Source organism: Ictidomys tridecemlineatus, chromosome 1 (genome assembly GCF_052094955.1).
Source record: "Ictidomys tridecemlineatus isolate mIctTri1 chromosome 1, mIctTri1.hap1, whole genome shotgun sequence".
Lineage (NCBI taxonomy): Eukaryota > Metazoa > Chordata > Mammalia > Rodentia > Sciuridae > Ictidomys > Ictidomys tridecemlineatus.
The window spans coordinates 149203314-149218665 of NC_135477.1; the positions used below are offsets into that span (position 1 = coordinate 149203314).

The 15352-nt window shown below is 45.4% G+C and overlaps 1 protein-coding gene across 1 annotated transcript; it reads left to right on the forward strand.

Moving 5' to 3' along the window:
• The first annotated feature begins 10614 nt into the window (after nucleotides 1-10614).
• On the forward strand, nucleotides 10615-15121 carry LOC144367152 (melanoma inhibitory activity protein 2-like). The gene is given in 4 exon segments (XM_078022504.1): nucleotides 10615-10620; nucleotides 12742-12786; nucleotides 12788-14225; nucleotides 14346-15121. Coding segments are annotated over 4 exon segments (2217 nt in total). The 3' UTR covers nucleotides 15074-15121.
• Nucleotides 15122-15352: the final 231 nt, after the last annotated feature.

The window sequence follows — 15352 nt, forward strand, 5'->3', positions numbered from 1 at the left end:
TTTCTGTCCTGGGTTCCCAATGACAGTAATTTGAGGCTACAATTCCCATTTCCTGCACCATCTATGACTACACACAGACTGCAAAAATGTGCAAAACCCAGCTGCCCCTTGCAGCAGGAGGTAGCAATTACATCAGATCCTCTGTGCATAGCTGTTTGCATTTACCAGATCCAGCTGAGGCTGCAGCCAGGCACTTCGGGGCTCACAGTGAGCAGGACTTATTGGTGGTACATGGGAGCCAGTTTATACCAGCACATGTCAGCCAATTGTGGATATCACTTCCCAAGTCCATGTTCAATCTGATCACTTTGGAAGCTCTAAATTGCCTGTGGTGTGAATATTGAAACCACAGAAGTTGATGAATACTTCATATTGGGGTCTAAAACCCAGAGATATAATTGATCATATTCTAAAGGGTGCGGGAAGGGGAATATGCATATGTGCAGTGGGGGAAGGGTGGGTATTAGTATACTAACATACTAACACAGCCAACACAAACTAAGCCCTTGCATCATGCCAGGCACTGTGCTAGACTCTCAAGACATTGTCTCACATCACCCACAGAAACCAAAGGTTGCAGATATTGTCATTATCTGCATTTAAAAAGGAGAAAACTGAAGTGCTGGCAGGTTAAATTAGACAGTCAATAAGCCAAGATTCAAACTCAGGATTTCCAATTCCAATAATCTTGCCCTTTACCCACCAAGCTGTGCTTCTCAGCAGAGCAGTGCTTCTGCAATATGGTCCAGGGTGTCCTGCTTCAAAAGCACTAGGGCTAGCTTAGCAAACTGCAGGGTTCAGGCCCCCTACTATATTCACTGTCAGAACCTTTGCTGTGGGGCCCAAGAATTTGGATTTGTATCAAGCTCTCTGGCTGATTCTCCTGCTCACCAAAGTTCATAAATCAGGACTTATGGGTTAAGATTTTGGAAGAGTCTTTCCACAGCTTCTCATAAAATTTAGTGGAAAATCTGGCCAAAGGTCTAGGACTTGGGTGGGGTTGGAGAAATTGGCCCAAGAACCCATGGGAGGGAGTCCAGACTGATTCTAGCTTCTTCCCCAGAAGCAAGTCAGATCCAGGTTCAGTGGGCTTTCTAGGCAGCTGGACAACTGGTGGCTGGTTGGACCCGGGGACTGGGACATCTTAGGAGACATCAGGAATCTTTATTTCACTGTCACGAGAAGAGTTGTTAGTTGAGATCTGTTTTACAACTGATTTCAATATGTGAGGCCAAATCTGCTTTGTATTATTTTCTTTTCAAAATGGAGTTTTCCATATTTTATAATAAAATCATTTTGGCAGAACAGTCATGCAACCTAAATTAAAAGACCATCCAATGAAAATGGCGCTTTACCAACTTTGAAATACAAAGGAATGTTCTAGAAGAACAGAGAAGGGAGGCATGGATGTGGCGAGGGCCAGCTCAGCTCTCACAAGCAGTGGAGGCCCCACCTGCCTCTCAGGGATCCACAGGGATTGACCCTGGTGTTTTTCCACCAGAAGTCACCAGGAATGACTTCTGAAGACACTTGGGCTCCCCCAGAACAGCCCCAGCTCAGGTCCTGACTCACAAGCTTCATTCCTTTCACTGTCCGCACCCGGCTCTCTGCAGAGCACCCAGCACAGGCTCTAGCCCAGCTGGAGCTTGGGTCACCCAGGGTCAGGGAAGGCTTGGTCATCACTCCCTGCCTGCCCCACCATTAAAACACGGAATTTGGAAGAGCATATTGTCAACCTAAGATCCAGTGCAAATCTCGGTCATTTATACCTTTGTGGGAGTGTACTTAGCAGATAGGTAGCATGTTGAAAGTTAGTCTTACCTGGGAAGAAGGCAGGGCTTCTGAGGACTCTGGGAAGAGTGAGGGAATCTGAGAGGTTGCAGGAAAGTATTTCTAAACTTGCTACAAGAAAGAAGCGCCCAGGGATTAGCTTCAGAAACCCTGGGGTATGGGGCTGTAGAATATTATTTAAAAAATTTGCCAAGGGTTGGCCACTGTGGAAGGTGAGAAGTGCAAGGATTGGATTGGTTTGTACTATTCACTTTTTGCCAATGGTTGAAAGTTTCTATAATAAAAGTTTTTTTAAAAATCCCATAGATAGAATTTACATTTCTGTCCCCAGTCCCTGATGCCTGAAAGGGCGAAGGGTCCATGTCACAGTGAACTAGACCCAATAAAGGCTCCTGACTTTCCTCATGCCAGGCTGCCAGGCACCTTCCCCACCCATCTCCATCACCCAAGACACAAATTTATTGATTGCCTACCACGAAAGCCTGCCCCATGCCAGGAACCAGGGTACCACAATCAACACGATAGTCATGGGCCTAGTTTGATGAGCTCACAGATGAGCTGAAGGGAAATAGACAATTACCACCTGAACAAACCCTTGAGATTATTTCAGACAAATAAGACATTGAAGGCAATTAAACACGTGATAGGAAGGAGAGGGATGGAGAGGCCTCTCCAAAGAAGTGACATTAACACAGTGACATGAGTGAAAGGATTCGGTGACCTGTGAAGGTATCTGTGCGAAGTATTCCAGGCAGAGGGAAGGGCAAGTGCCAAGGCCCTGTAGCAGTTTGGGGGATATATGAGAAATGATAAGGAGGCTGTTATGATTTGGATCTAGGAATGTCCCCCCCAAAACTTATGTGTTAGGCCATGCAGCAATGTTCAGAGGTAAAAAGATTGGATTGTGAGAGCTGTACCCTCATTGGTGGATTAATCCAGTTGATGGATTAATAATTCAAATGGACTACTGAGTGGTAGTTGCTGGCAAGTGTGGTGTGACTCGAGGAAATAGGTACTGGGGTTGTGGTCTTGGATTCTACCTGTCCCTGCAACTGTCTCCTTACAGCTGAGAAAATTTCCTTCTTCATGTCATTCCATCATGCATGATTTTCTGCCTCGCCTAGAGCAATGGCATTGGCCAGCTGTGGATTGAAACATCTAAATCATGAGCCCAAAATAACCTTTTCCTCCTCTAAGTTTTCTTGTGAGGTATTTTGGTGGCAGTGATGAAAAGCTGATTAATCCAGAGGCCCAAGTTGTGACAGTGCCATTAGCAGGAGAGAGGAATAGGAACTGAGATAGGAGAGGGGCTCAGGCGAGGTACGGCATGCAGGAAGAGACATATGGATGCAAGCGAGGGAGATTGGAGAACCGGACTGGAGACCCTGATAGTTTTTGAGGCAGGAGGTGAAGAAAGCTTGGGCCATGCTGGTGGTAGAGGAGAGAGAATGAGGACATCAGACCCAGGAAGTGTCTTGCTTGGGGATTGGCTGGAGCAGTAAGGGAAGAGAAGAATGAGGGGTGGCTTCTTGGGTTGAGGTCTTGGCAGCTGGATGGAGAGATGCTGAGCACTGAGAAGGGGAGGCCTGAGGGAGGACCCACCAAGAGAAGGCAAAGGAGGAGGGATGAGGGATGATGCTCGAGAAGCCAGCAGGAAAGCAAAGGGCCTTCTTTTGGATTATAGAAGAGGCTGAACAGGTGGGGTCAGGTCCTAGGGACCTGCCACCTCCCTTGTCAGTAACCTAGAGGCTGCGGTTTTAGTCTCCAAACCCAGTGCCATGCCCAGTGGGATATGAACAAAGGACCATGGGAGGCTCCCTGGCCAGACTCCCCACCCCATCCCTATCACTCCAGGAACACAGCGGGGCCACGGCCGCCCAGCCCTGAGCCTTGGCTCCTCCACCTGGGGGAGCTCAGAGCCCACACCATTCGCCCACACCCTCCCCCGTACACTCTTCATTTTCTTGTGCTCTCCCTGACCTGCTCTACGTGGCCAGAAATTGGCTGCTGGTAGAAGCCATCGCATACTTTAGTCATTTTGTACGATGACTTTCCAATCACTGAAGGGAGAAGGGGACTCCTGTCCTCACCTACCACTGCCCTTCACTCAGAAATTTCATGATATTTGTCATGGCCAGCATGTCACATGGTCCTGAAATGGGGAGATAAGACACATCCACGTGTTAGTGGCTGGAAAGAAGGGATGTGCCCCTTATACCTTGGGTCCTCCTGGAGGCTTCCTTCCCCTTTGCCATCATCCAGTGACACCTTCAGGATGTCCAGGCAGCTCTGGATGCCCTTTTCCAGAGCTCCCGCTGCATCTAGGACTTGCACTAGGTCAGTCCACGCTTGTCCAGCTCCTTACTAACTAAAAGCTTCTTGGCGGAGTATAGTGATACATGGATAATGATGGTAAATCGTGTTTTACACCAAGCCTGTGCTAAGTGCATTTTATCCCATCGATCCTTGAGGAAGATAATGTTGTTAACCCAGGTGAGAGGGGGGAAACTGAGGCTAGCAGGAATCAAGGGTGTTACTGAAACTCACAGGTGGGTGAATGACAAAGCCAAGGTCATGTGCAGAGTGGAGTGCAGAGATCCCAGTCTTGCTCTATTATATCTCCTGCACCCAACTCCAGGGCTCATAGGCTTGGGTCACCTTTGCATTCCCAGGGCCTGGCACACGTCCTCAGGGTCCCTGGAAGCTTATGGCTCACATCCCGCTCCTGACTGCCCAGCCCAGAGTCAGCACCTGCCCTAGGGAAGTGGCCAGCAGAAAGGCAATATTTACTCAGGTGCCAGGTGTAATGGGCAGGGAAGTCTGGCCTCAGGGGCTGGGCACCTTCTCACAAAGAGGAGGTTCATCACAAAGAAAGGGCTAGGCTGGTGACCGGATGTGCAGCCCCAAAGAGACAGCCAATTTCAAAGAAAGCGATTGCAGGTGAGTGGCTCCTGAGAACTGAGGCAGGAGAGCTGCTGCACAAACCCTTCACCTGGTTCAGCCAGACCAGCTCTCCTTCAAGAACGGCCTCTGCCACCTTGCTAGTGCCACCAGCAGGAAGAATTTGCCAAGGAGACCACCACTCATCAGATCTGCTGACATCTCCAGTGCCCTGGGAAGACCTAACCCTACCTCCCAGGAACGAATGAAGCCCAGTCCTACTCCTGCGGGCAAAATTTCTTCCCAGTGGATGGGCTCAGAGTGGCTAAGTAACTTTCTTTCTTTTTCTTTCTTTTTTTTTTTTGAGAGAGAGAATTTTTTAATATTTATTTTTTAGTTTTCGGCAGACATAACATCTTTATTTGTATGTGGTGCTGAGGATCTAACCCAGCGCCAAACGTATGCCAGGTTAGCACGCTACCGCTTGAGCCACATCCCCAGCCCCTAAGTAACTTTCATGAGCTCACACAATTTGCAAAAGTCAGAGCCTAGATACAAATTATAAGAATGACTTCAGCCCACTTAATATATTATCAGTTTTATGTTGTCATTTGCTCTCCTAAGAAAGGTCACCCCCTTACATAGGCTCTGAACCATTCTAGTTCATAGTCTAGCATGGGCTGGAACCTGGTAGGTAGAGACCTCCTGCATTATTGTCACTATTGCCAACCCCATCATCGTTATCCTTATACTCAAGGAATATTTAGCTCGTGCTGACCACCTGCAGCTATGATCTCATGGACTCCTCTTGATGACTAGATAAATGTTAAAATCCCTAACTTATGGAAGAAGAAATCAAAGCTCTGAGAAGTTCTAGAACATGCCTGAGGTCCCACAGTACTAGATGGCAGAGCCAGTCTTCCCATTGATTGACAGTTGCCACTGCGTTGGGACCATCACAGCTGCTGGCCCTGCGGTGGGTACAGAGGCCACAGAGGATCTCAAAGGTACAGGCCTGAATGGAGCTCTGTATCAAGGGGTCTCATCCTTAGAGCTTCTGGCACAGGCCTGCACAGAGGACCCTGGGTTGTATGAACCAAGGAGTGATTTCAGAGATAGCAAGAGGAAGTCAGGAACCAGGAGACAGTCAGTGCCTGCTGGTCCCAGGTCATTATCACTCACTTAAGAGCATTACTGGCAGCCTCCAAGTCCCCTTTAATTATCCCAGCCATGCCCATCTGTGTCAGAGGCCATCCTCAGTAGCCCTCCCAGCTGCCATAGCCTGAATGGCAGTCAGAGACACTAATGGATTTTTACATTAACCCAGGGCACATAGGACATCTGTCTGACCTTAGGGGACTAGCTGGATATCTGGAAGCTGCCAGAAAGTTAGTTAAAAACATAGCTTTCCTATAAATCATCAGCCAGTGGTTGGTCATATATCAGTTGTGTTATCCTGGGCAAGTTATTTAACCTCTCTGTCCCTCAGTTTCCTTATCTATAAAATGGGGATGATTCCCACCTCAAAGAGTTAATGGAGGGATTAAATGAGATCATGTACATAAGGCTTTTAGCAAACTTCCTGGGACATAGCAAATAGTAAACAGATAAAAATTTTGATTCAACCTGATTCTCTTGTGTTCGTTAAAGTAACCATCCAAATAACAGTAGTCTGGGAGTCAAAAGTCCTGAGCATTTGAATTTAACCAAAAGAACAGCCCATTTCTGGCCCTCAGTTTTCTCTTTTTAAAATGCCACCATCTTGAGATTGTAAACTAGTACCACCACTATGGAAATCAACATGGAGGTGCCTCAAAGGACCAGGCATGGAACCACCATATGACGCAGCTATACCACTCTTGGGTATTTATCCTAAAGAATTAAAGTCATCATCCTACAGTGACACATTCATGCCCATGTATGAACTAGGGAGTGGTTGGCACCACAATTCACAATAACCAAACTATGGAAACAGCCTAGGTATCCATAGTTTTAGTAGATAAATGGACAAAGAAAATATGATAGACAATGGAGTTCTTTTCAGCCATGAAGAAAAATGAAATCATGTCATTTGCAGGAAAATAGATGGAACTAGGGACCATTATGTTAATCAAAATAAGTCAAACTCAGAAGGAAAGATTTGTATGTTTTCTCTCATATGTGGAAGCTAGAGAGGAAAAAGGGGGTGGGGAGTGGGAAGCCAAGGATCTCATAAAAATCAAAGGGAGATCTGTAGAAGAAAGGGAGAAAGGGGTAGGAGGTGGAAGTGATATTGGCTAAATTACATCATCATATTGTGCACATGTATGAATATGTAACAACAAATCCCGTCCTTCTGTACAACTGTCATGCACCAATAAGAAAATGTGGAAAGAGAAAAAAAAAAACTAAAGTAATAGAAGACGGCTTGGACTCAGCTGCCATTTAAAAAAAATAAAATAAAATGCCACCATCCTACTCCCTAGTGAGGAAAATGACATATGTTGCTGATGTGGGAGAATAATCTTTAGAAATCCCAAAGCCCAGGGGGAGATGAGTCCGCTGGTCCTCTCTGTAGCTAACCCAGAATCTACCTGTTCTAATTAAATGCAGTCCTAGAGTCAAGACGACAGGTGTAACTGAACCTGAGCTGGTTGAGAAAAGAGCCTTATTTTTAACTTGATTTGCCACCGATACACTTTCAGAGAAATTGCTCCACAGCAAACCCCATAACAGGAGACCTCCTCCTGGTCCCCGGGCTTCCTCCTCTCTGCACCTGCACGTCAGGAACAGCCCATGAACCCATCACTGAAACCTTGACCTTCTTTGCAACCTCAAACCAAGTTCAAAATGGGATGTGACAGCCAGAACACTAACTGAATGATGCAAATTGACACAGATATTTGTTGCACCTCAGGGTGGAAATCTTTGCAAGAGCTTGAGACTGCCATAAACACTGAACATGAAGGGGGGCGGGGTGTTTGAGTAAAGATAACCAGAGGAGTGCTCAGTTAAAGGATGCTCTGGGCAGGGTAGTGGGGACTGAGGGGAAGACACATGCATTCATCATCATCTGAGGGACAGACACCTCTGTGTGCTGGGAATATAGCTGTGAACTTAGCCACCCAATCCTCAAGTCACTGTGTGGTGTTCAGTGCCTCAAAGGAGGATGTCCAGGGTGGCTGGTACATCTGGGCACACAGTAGGCTGGGGCAGGCTTCCCAGAGGAAGAGACATTTCTGCCAAGAAGTTACCCAGGAAGAGATGGGTGTTGGGAAATATGGTGGGCAACAGGATGCCCGGTGCAGCCCCTGACCTTGCTTCAAGGTGTCCACTATTAGAACACAACAGGGCTACCTGAGGGACACGGCCCCTTGCAGACCCAGCAAATGTGTGGCCTGTCTGTCCTCAGGCCTACCTACGGGTAAGTTCAAAAGATGAGAAAATGCTCCCTTTCGCTTTTTGGACACAAGCAAAAGGGAGGCCTAGCTGGGCTGCCCCGTGGATGCTGAGGCACGCTTGGCCCTGAGATGGAGGCCTGCCGAGGCAGCATCACGGAGTAGTGATTGAGGGTTTTGAGCTTGCCTTTGGGGAAATTCCTCTCAGAAGCTGCTGTAGAATTCCCCCAGAGCTGCTCCACAACTCAGCCTTCTTGCCTTTCACACTTGAGAAAAAGCGACGCAGGCCTGCGTGTCTGCCTCTGCTATTTTTTGCCTGTGGGTCCCTGTCTGATATTAAATATTACCACGGTGAGTGGCACTTTCACAGCGTTTCAGATAATAATTCAATGTGCAGAGGTCTTTTGTGTTCTGGCACTGATGAGAGTGGGCCAGGGCCTGTCAGAGCCATGACTAAACATGAACAGGCTGGATTAAGGAGGAGGCCCACATGTGGCTCTGGGGACTGCCCCAGCCGAGCCAGGGAAGAGACTTGTTAGGCACTGAGCAACATTTCTAGAAGTGTGCTCCCCTTGCTTCACACCATACTAAAAGGTGTTTTGTGAGAAAGGGACCCCAAGGTCAAATTCATTTAGGAAATAATTGATTAAAAAATGTTGAACAAGTTTCCTGGCTTTGGGCCTTTGGCCTTTCATGTGTGGATGGCATTGAACATCTCCACGAAGCAGATTCCCTTAGAAATTCAGAGAAACTTCCTGACAACGGTTTCTCTAGCTCCTCACACTGAGAGTGGAGGCTGAAGACCTCCCCTGGCCTGGCAGGTACTGGGGAACCACAGGCGGACACGATTCTGACTGACGAATACAGCCTAGTTAGACCGACCCGTGTCCTTCCTGCCTTTGGCATCATTCTGCCTTCTTTTCTCTTATAAAATCTTTCTGCCAAACCCAAGGAGCCCAAAGATGGAGAATTGAGACAGAAATTTCTCCTATTTCTTCCTCAAAGCTGGCTTTGAATAAAACCATTTTTCTTGCTTCCTGCCTTCCAAGTTTTAGTGGAGCCACAAGTGGTAAAGCCATTCCTTCTGGAAATATCCAGGAGCAGAATGCAGCACTGCATGACTGGGACTCTCCTCGTTGGAAGAATGAGATGACACACAGCTTCCCTGGGGATGTCATAACTACTACCACCATTGAGTACCTTAAAACAGTAGAAATTTGTTCTTTCACGGTTTGGAGGTTAGAAATCCAAAATTAAGGGGTTGGCAGGGCCATGCTCCCTCTGAAGTTTCCAGAAAAAGGATCCTTTGTTGCCTGTTCCATGCTTTTCAGGTGGCTGTGGTGATCCTGGGGCCTCCTTGGTGTGCAGATACCTCACTCCAATCTGCCTCTCATCATGTGGTGTCTCCCTGTGTCTCTGGTTCTCACATAGCCTGCTGATTAGGACACCAGTCCTTGGATTTAAGACCCACGCAATCCAGGCTTATCTCATCATAACTGCATCATACCTACAAAGACCCAATTTCCAAATAAGGCAATTTCACAGGAACTGGGGGATGGACTTGGATATATCTTTTAAGGAGGCACTGTTGAACCTGCTATGGATGGGTCAGGAAGAAAATGAAGAAGCAGGAAGCAGGGCACAGGGTGACTCAGTGAATAGACTTCCTAGCCAGATCTCACTTTCTACAATACCTGGCTGTGATTTCCAACAAGGTAGTAAGTGCAATCTCCCCAGACTCACCTTTTGCATCCATATGCAGAAGTGTTAACTCCTATCCAAGGGATTATTATAGGACTAAAGACACAAATATATATATAACATAGACCCCAGTGCATGGGAACATATTAAGGGCAGGAGATGACATGGTCAGGGTACTTTTCTGGGAGGCCAACAATTACTCTGATTTCTATAAGGAGGATGGGTGAGCAGAGGTAAGACTTGCTTTCATCTTGCTGGGCCCCATTTTGGGTGCATTCAAGGAAATACTCCACAGAGCCTGGCGAGGTTTTTAGCCCCCTCTCCCCTCCCCCGTTTCCTCCTGACCTGCAGGAGAGATGGGGAAAGCACACCCTGACCAGGAAGGAGCCAAGAAAGGCAAAGGTCGACTGGCCACCCGCATCCAGCCATCCCTCTCCGGAGGACAATCAGACACACCAGGGAGACCAACCAAAGCAGGATCTCTTTCATTGAGGAAGTACACAAGCTAATATAATGCGCAGAAACCAATCAGGATAAAGGTCAGAAGGTGGAGCGAGTTCACGTGTACACCCATCCCATGGTTTATAAGGGAAAGCACAACCTGTCCATGAGGGTAGAAGAGTCCTGGACCTCTCCTGGAGGTGGTCTGTTTTTTCTGTCACCACTCACAGCACCGCCACATGGCTGATCGCCAGGCGACATCCCAGCCACATGTGCAGCCCCAAGACCAGGAAGCAGACAGCAAGTCATGTCCTACAAGAGCCTACCTGACCACAGAGCAGGAGTGCCTGGATCTGGGCCACTATCAGGCTCTGTTAGAGAATGAAGCATGGGCTATCTGTCCATCTGTCAATCAGATACCACCATGGATGTGAGCGAAGCCACCAAGCATGGAAGTGATAGTCCCTTGTTGTGTCTCTCACAGGATAACATGGGGAATGGATGACAAAGTGCACAACAAAGAGCTTGGTCCTATGCAATTCAGTCTTCAAAGTGTGGGTAAGGGTAAGATGTGCTCGTTCAATCAAAAATAGTTTGGTAAAAGTATGAGTAATTCCATGGATTAAAATTGAATTCCAATGAGTCAAAAATTGTACAAAATCATGGGGCATAAATGCAGGGATGTTACCTGTTTTTAAATAAGCAGGCTTGCCCATAGGGGCAAAGCAGAGTAATAAATGAGAATGGTAAGCAGATAATTTTTAGATCAATCTGCAGTAGCTCAAATAAACCCAAAATGATATCAGTGCAAACATGAAGAAAGTAATAAGGATGAAAAGAAGGGAAATGGGTTAATACCCATTTGACTAAGTGCTTTAGAAATGTATAAATTAAGGGCACAGAAAAATATTTTATACCCAAAGAATGGTTAAAATAAAAGGACGGTTGACACCATATGCTGGCGAGGATACAGAACAACTGATTCTCTGACATTACTGGTGAGAATGTAAAATGGTAGAATGGCTTTCTAAATCAGATTGACAATTTCTTATCTACACGTTTATAAAATATCCCAGTGTTTCTATTCCTAAGTATTTATACAAGCATCCTCAGTGCCCTGTCTCCTGGCGGTCATCCTAAGGTTGGGGTGGGAAACTTCTCTGGTCCCAGGGCTGCTATAAGGACACATTGTGGTTGGCTGAGTTAGTAATCAAAGGTTAGTGCCACCTGGTTAGATCTAGGGAAGTCAACATAGTTTTTCTTTGGCTGGGGGTTCTGTTTGTGGCCTCTGGTCAGTAAGGGGTACTTCTGTGGATGGTCAAAGCCAGGACTGTAACAAAAACCCTTTCTTAGAACTGAAATTAAGTCTTCAGCCTGAGGCTTAGGTCAGGTCTAATCCTGCAGAGAACTTGAGTGTTTTCTTAGCATTTATGACTCTAGACAACCACCATAACTGAAATAATAATAATGATAATGGGAGGCAGATCATCGCTTAAATGTAAAACATATTCTACAAGGGGAAAACAATAGGAAAATAACCTCACAGTAAGTCCGTGAAGATTTCTGAGACAGGATACAAAAGGCATTAACCATAAAAGGAAGTGGAATTATCTGGAAATCAAAAAGTAAAAGTTTCTATTCTTCATTATCAAAGAACCCATTAAGCCACACATGGAACAATATTTGAAATACATATGTCTAATAAAGGAATTATAACCAGAATACATAAAGATTTCTGTAGCTTGGTCAAAACAAAAAGATGAGCCAGTTTGGAAGATGAGAACAAAGGTCTCACAAAAGAATGGAATGTGTGGAGTGTCCAGCAAGCTGCTGAAAGGGTGATCAAGATCATCAGTCATCAGAAATAATTCCTATGACTTCTATGATAAGTGTCAACAGGGCTGGGGATGAAGCTCAGTGGTAGGGAGCTTGCCTAGCATGGAGAAGGCCTTGGAGTTTAACCTCTAACACTGCAAGAAAAGGAAAGGGAGAAAGAATAAAGGACGGAAAAACAGAAAGGACTGGGGGTGGGGGAAGAGGAATGATTCATTAAAAGGGTAAATGATACAAATATAAGTATATGATTTACTAGCTCTTTAAAAATTTTACAAAGGTTTAGAATTTTCGTTACATCAAACTGGGTGATATTATGACTGTATAGAACACACATAATAAGTTCTGGCCTGGCTTGGCCTAAACCAAATCAACAGGTAGGTGACCTAGAGAGGACTCTTCTCTGGCTCCACTGGGACAGGCTTGAACCTGCGCTACTTCAGGATGCACAGCCTAGGGGAGGGGCCCAGACATCTCTGACAGGCAGTGTGAGTGTGCTAGGCCCCTGGGAGCCCATGACTGGGGCTCCCATGCCCATGCCCACAGCGCCCCCCACCCTCACTGGTTCACAATGGTCTGCTCCGTTGCCTGGTGCAGCTTTATATTCCTGACCAAAGGCCTGAGTGTCCATAGCCTCTTTTGGCTGGGCATGGTGTGGTTGTGGAGGAAATAGCCAAAGTAGCCTTAGTGTGATGGAGGGGCACCAGGTGCCCCTCAGCCATACTTGGGGGTGGTCCTGGAAGAAGTAAGCAGGGTTGTGGTGGGCCTTGTCTGAAGACATGGAAACACACCCTAGTCCTTATGGCTGTCCATGGGAGTTGGGGATACGTACAGCTATTGGATTTTTTGTTGTTGTCTTGTTTTTGTGGAGAAGTTTTCAGTCTGTGAGAAGCAGGCTTTACTTGAGAAGAGAAAAAAAGCTTGCTCTAAAACTTTCTGAAATAATTGAGGAAAAATGTGGACTACTTGAAAAAGTCAGTCTTGTCCAAAAAGAATATGAAGACTTAGAGTCGTCTTTAAAGAATGCCATTTTGGAGAAGGAGTCGATACAAGTGAAAAATTTGGAGGCAATATACGCAAACCTGGATAGGTTTGTATCTAAATTTGAGGATGAAATACTCTTTCTAGAAGAAGAGCTAAAAGAAGAGAAAACTAAAGATTCTCAACAGGATGAATTGATAGAGTATATATCAAAAACAATTAAGTCCCTAGAAGAGGAATTAAAATCCGTCAGATCACATATACCTGAAGCCACAACAACCTTAACAATATTTCACCTGAATGCAGAAGGATTGAAGGTACCAATCAAAGAAGTTTCAAATGAAAATTCCCAACTCCTGGAAAGTCAGAAACAGCTTTTACACGAAGCGGAAGTATGGGAAGAAGTGAATGGCCTTAATAAACAGAAAACAACACTTGAAGACCCCAAAGAACATGAAGAACAAGTTCTAAGAGAGAAAGAAAATCACATTAAGTCTCTGTCTGAACACTTGCTGAAAGATTGGGCTCCTGGGCTTGAAGAAGCCCTAACAGACGATGGTAACTTGGACTTGGAAATGAAAAGTGAGTCAGAAATCGGTGCTCACTTAGAGGATCAGCCAAAAGGAGCTTTGGAGAAACAGCTTTATGCTGATAAGCTAAATTCCTCTTTTAAAATCTTGGAAGGAGAAAGAAATCAAGTTTTTACTTTAGTATCTGAAGTTGTTGAAACAAAGGAAGACCTTACAGAAGAGATTAAAAATCTGAAGACAGAACAAGCATCTTTGCAGTCCAAAAATACACAACTTGAAAGTGAGAATCAGCGTCTTGAGCAGAAACTTAAACTCAACATTGAAATATATGAAGCCATTGTAAGGAAACTCCAGAGGAAAGTAAGCGAAGAGGAAAATGACCGGGTAATGCAAGAGGAGAAACTTTTCAAAATGGAGGAAAACATCAGCTATGCAAGTGAACAGCTTAAGACCTATAGAAAGCAGGTCAAATACCTTGAAGAAGAATTAGAGAGAACCACTTATTTTTATCAGGGGCAGATTACACACTATGAGGAAAAAGCACAAGATAATGAGTGGGCAGCTCAGAGGGCTGAAAGATACCTCCATGATTTAGAGAAACAAGAGGCTCACGGCAGTCAAAACTTCCCCGAAAATGAGTTTAAATTTAAAAAAGATCCTTCTGCACTTCAGGTTTCAAATACAGCCATTGGCAGAGAGCATTTCCCAAATGGTCCCTCACCATTGGGTCGACCTTCATCTGAAATGAGAGCTCCACTTCTGGAAAAGGAGGGTCCACTCAGACTCTCACCTTTGCTTCCAGGGGTAGGAGGAAGAGGCTCAAGAGGCCCAGAGAATCCTCTGGGCCCTCAAATTATCAATGAAAGAAGAGAATCCGGCTATGATGGGATAACTGATCATCAGAGAGTGCCTTGTAACATTAGGCCCCTGTCATCTCCATGGGAACAGAACCCTAAGATGATGATGGCTCCACCAGGCCGACCATATTGTGATCCACGTCTTCCTCTGCCAAGGCAAGATGGATGTTACTCTAACTATGGTGGACCATCGGGACCAGCAGAACTCAGAAGTTCTACTCTGCCGCCTTTGGATCAAATGGATGGGCCTAAGCTTTCTGAAATGGAATCCAGTAGAAATGATTCCAAAGTGGATCTTGATAATTCCAAAGTGCCCGAGTCATCTCTCCCTGCTGAAAACCAAGAAACTGCCTCTGGCTTTGCTTTCTCACCTTTCCCTCCAATCAGAGGTCCATTGTTTCCAGTGGATCCAAGGAATCAGTTCATGAGAAGAGGCCCTTTTTATCCTCCACCTCCTCCAGGAAACATGTATGGAGCATCTCGAGAATATTTTCCATGGGGCCCACCACCCCCTCCATTCCCAATGGAGCCATGGTGTTTTCCTCATTATCTCCCCCCAAGAGCTGAATTCCCCCCCCTCCCTCCCGTGCATTCTGAAAGTAGAAGTGAGTTCCCCTCAGGGTTGAGTCCAGCTTCAAATGAGCCTACTACCCAACATACAGAACCACAACAAGAAACTTGACAATATTTTTTATCTGACTTCAAAAGTAATCTCTCTCTCATTTTTACTGCTTTTACTCAAATGATTATACTTTTAAATGATTAAGCTTCCAATTGAAGCTTAATGGAATTATAATTGTTAGAATTGTATTTTGTAAATAAAGATTATTTAAAAATTGATTTTATCAGTAAATTATTTTTATTTTATTTTATTCTAGATAGAGTGAGTCAATTTGATTAATTTACTATTACATAAGCAACAATGGGAGTTCTATATACATAATCTTGAAGTCGGGGATTT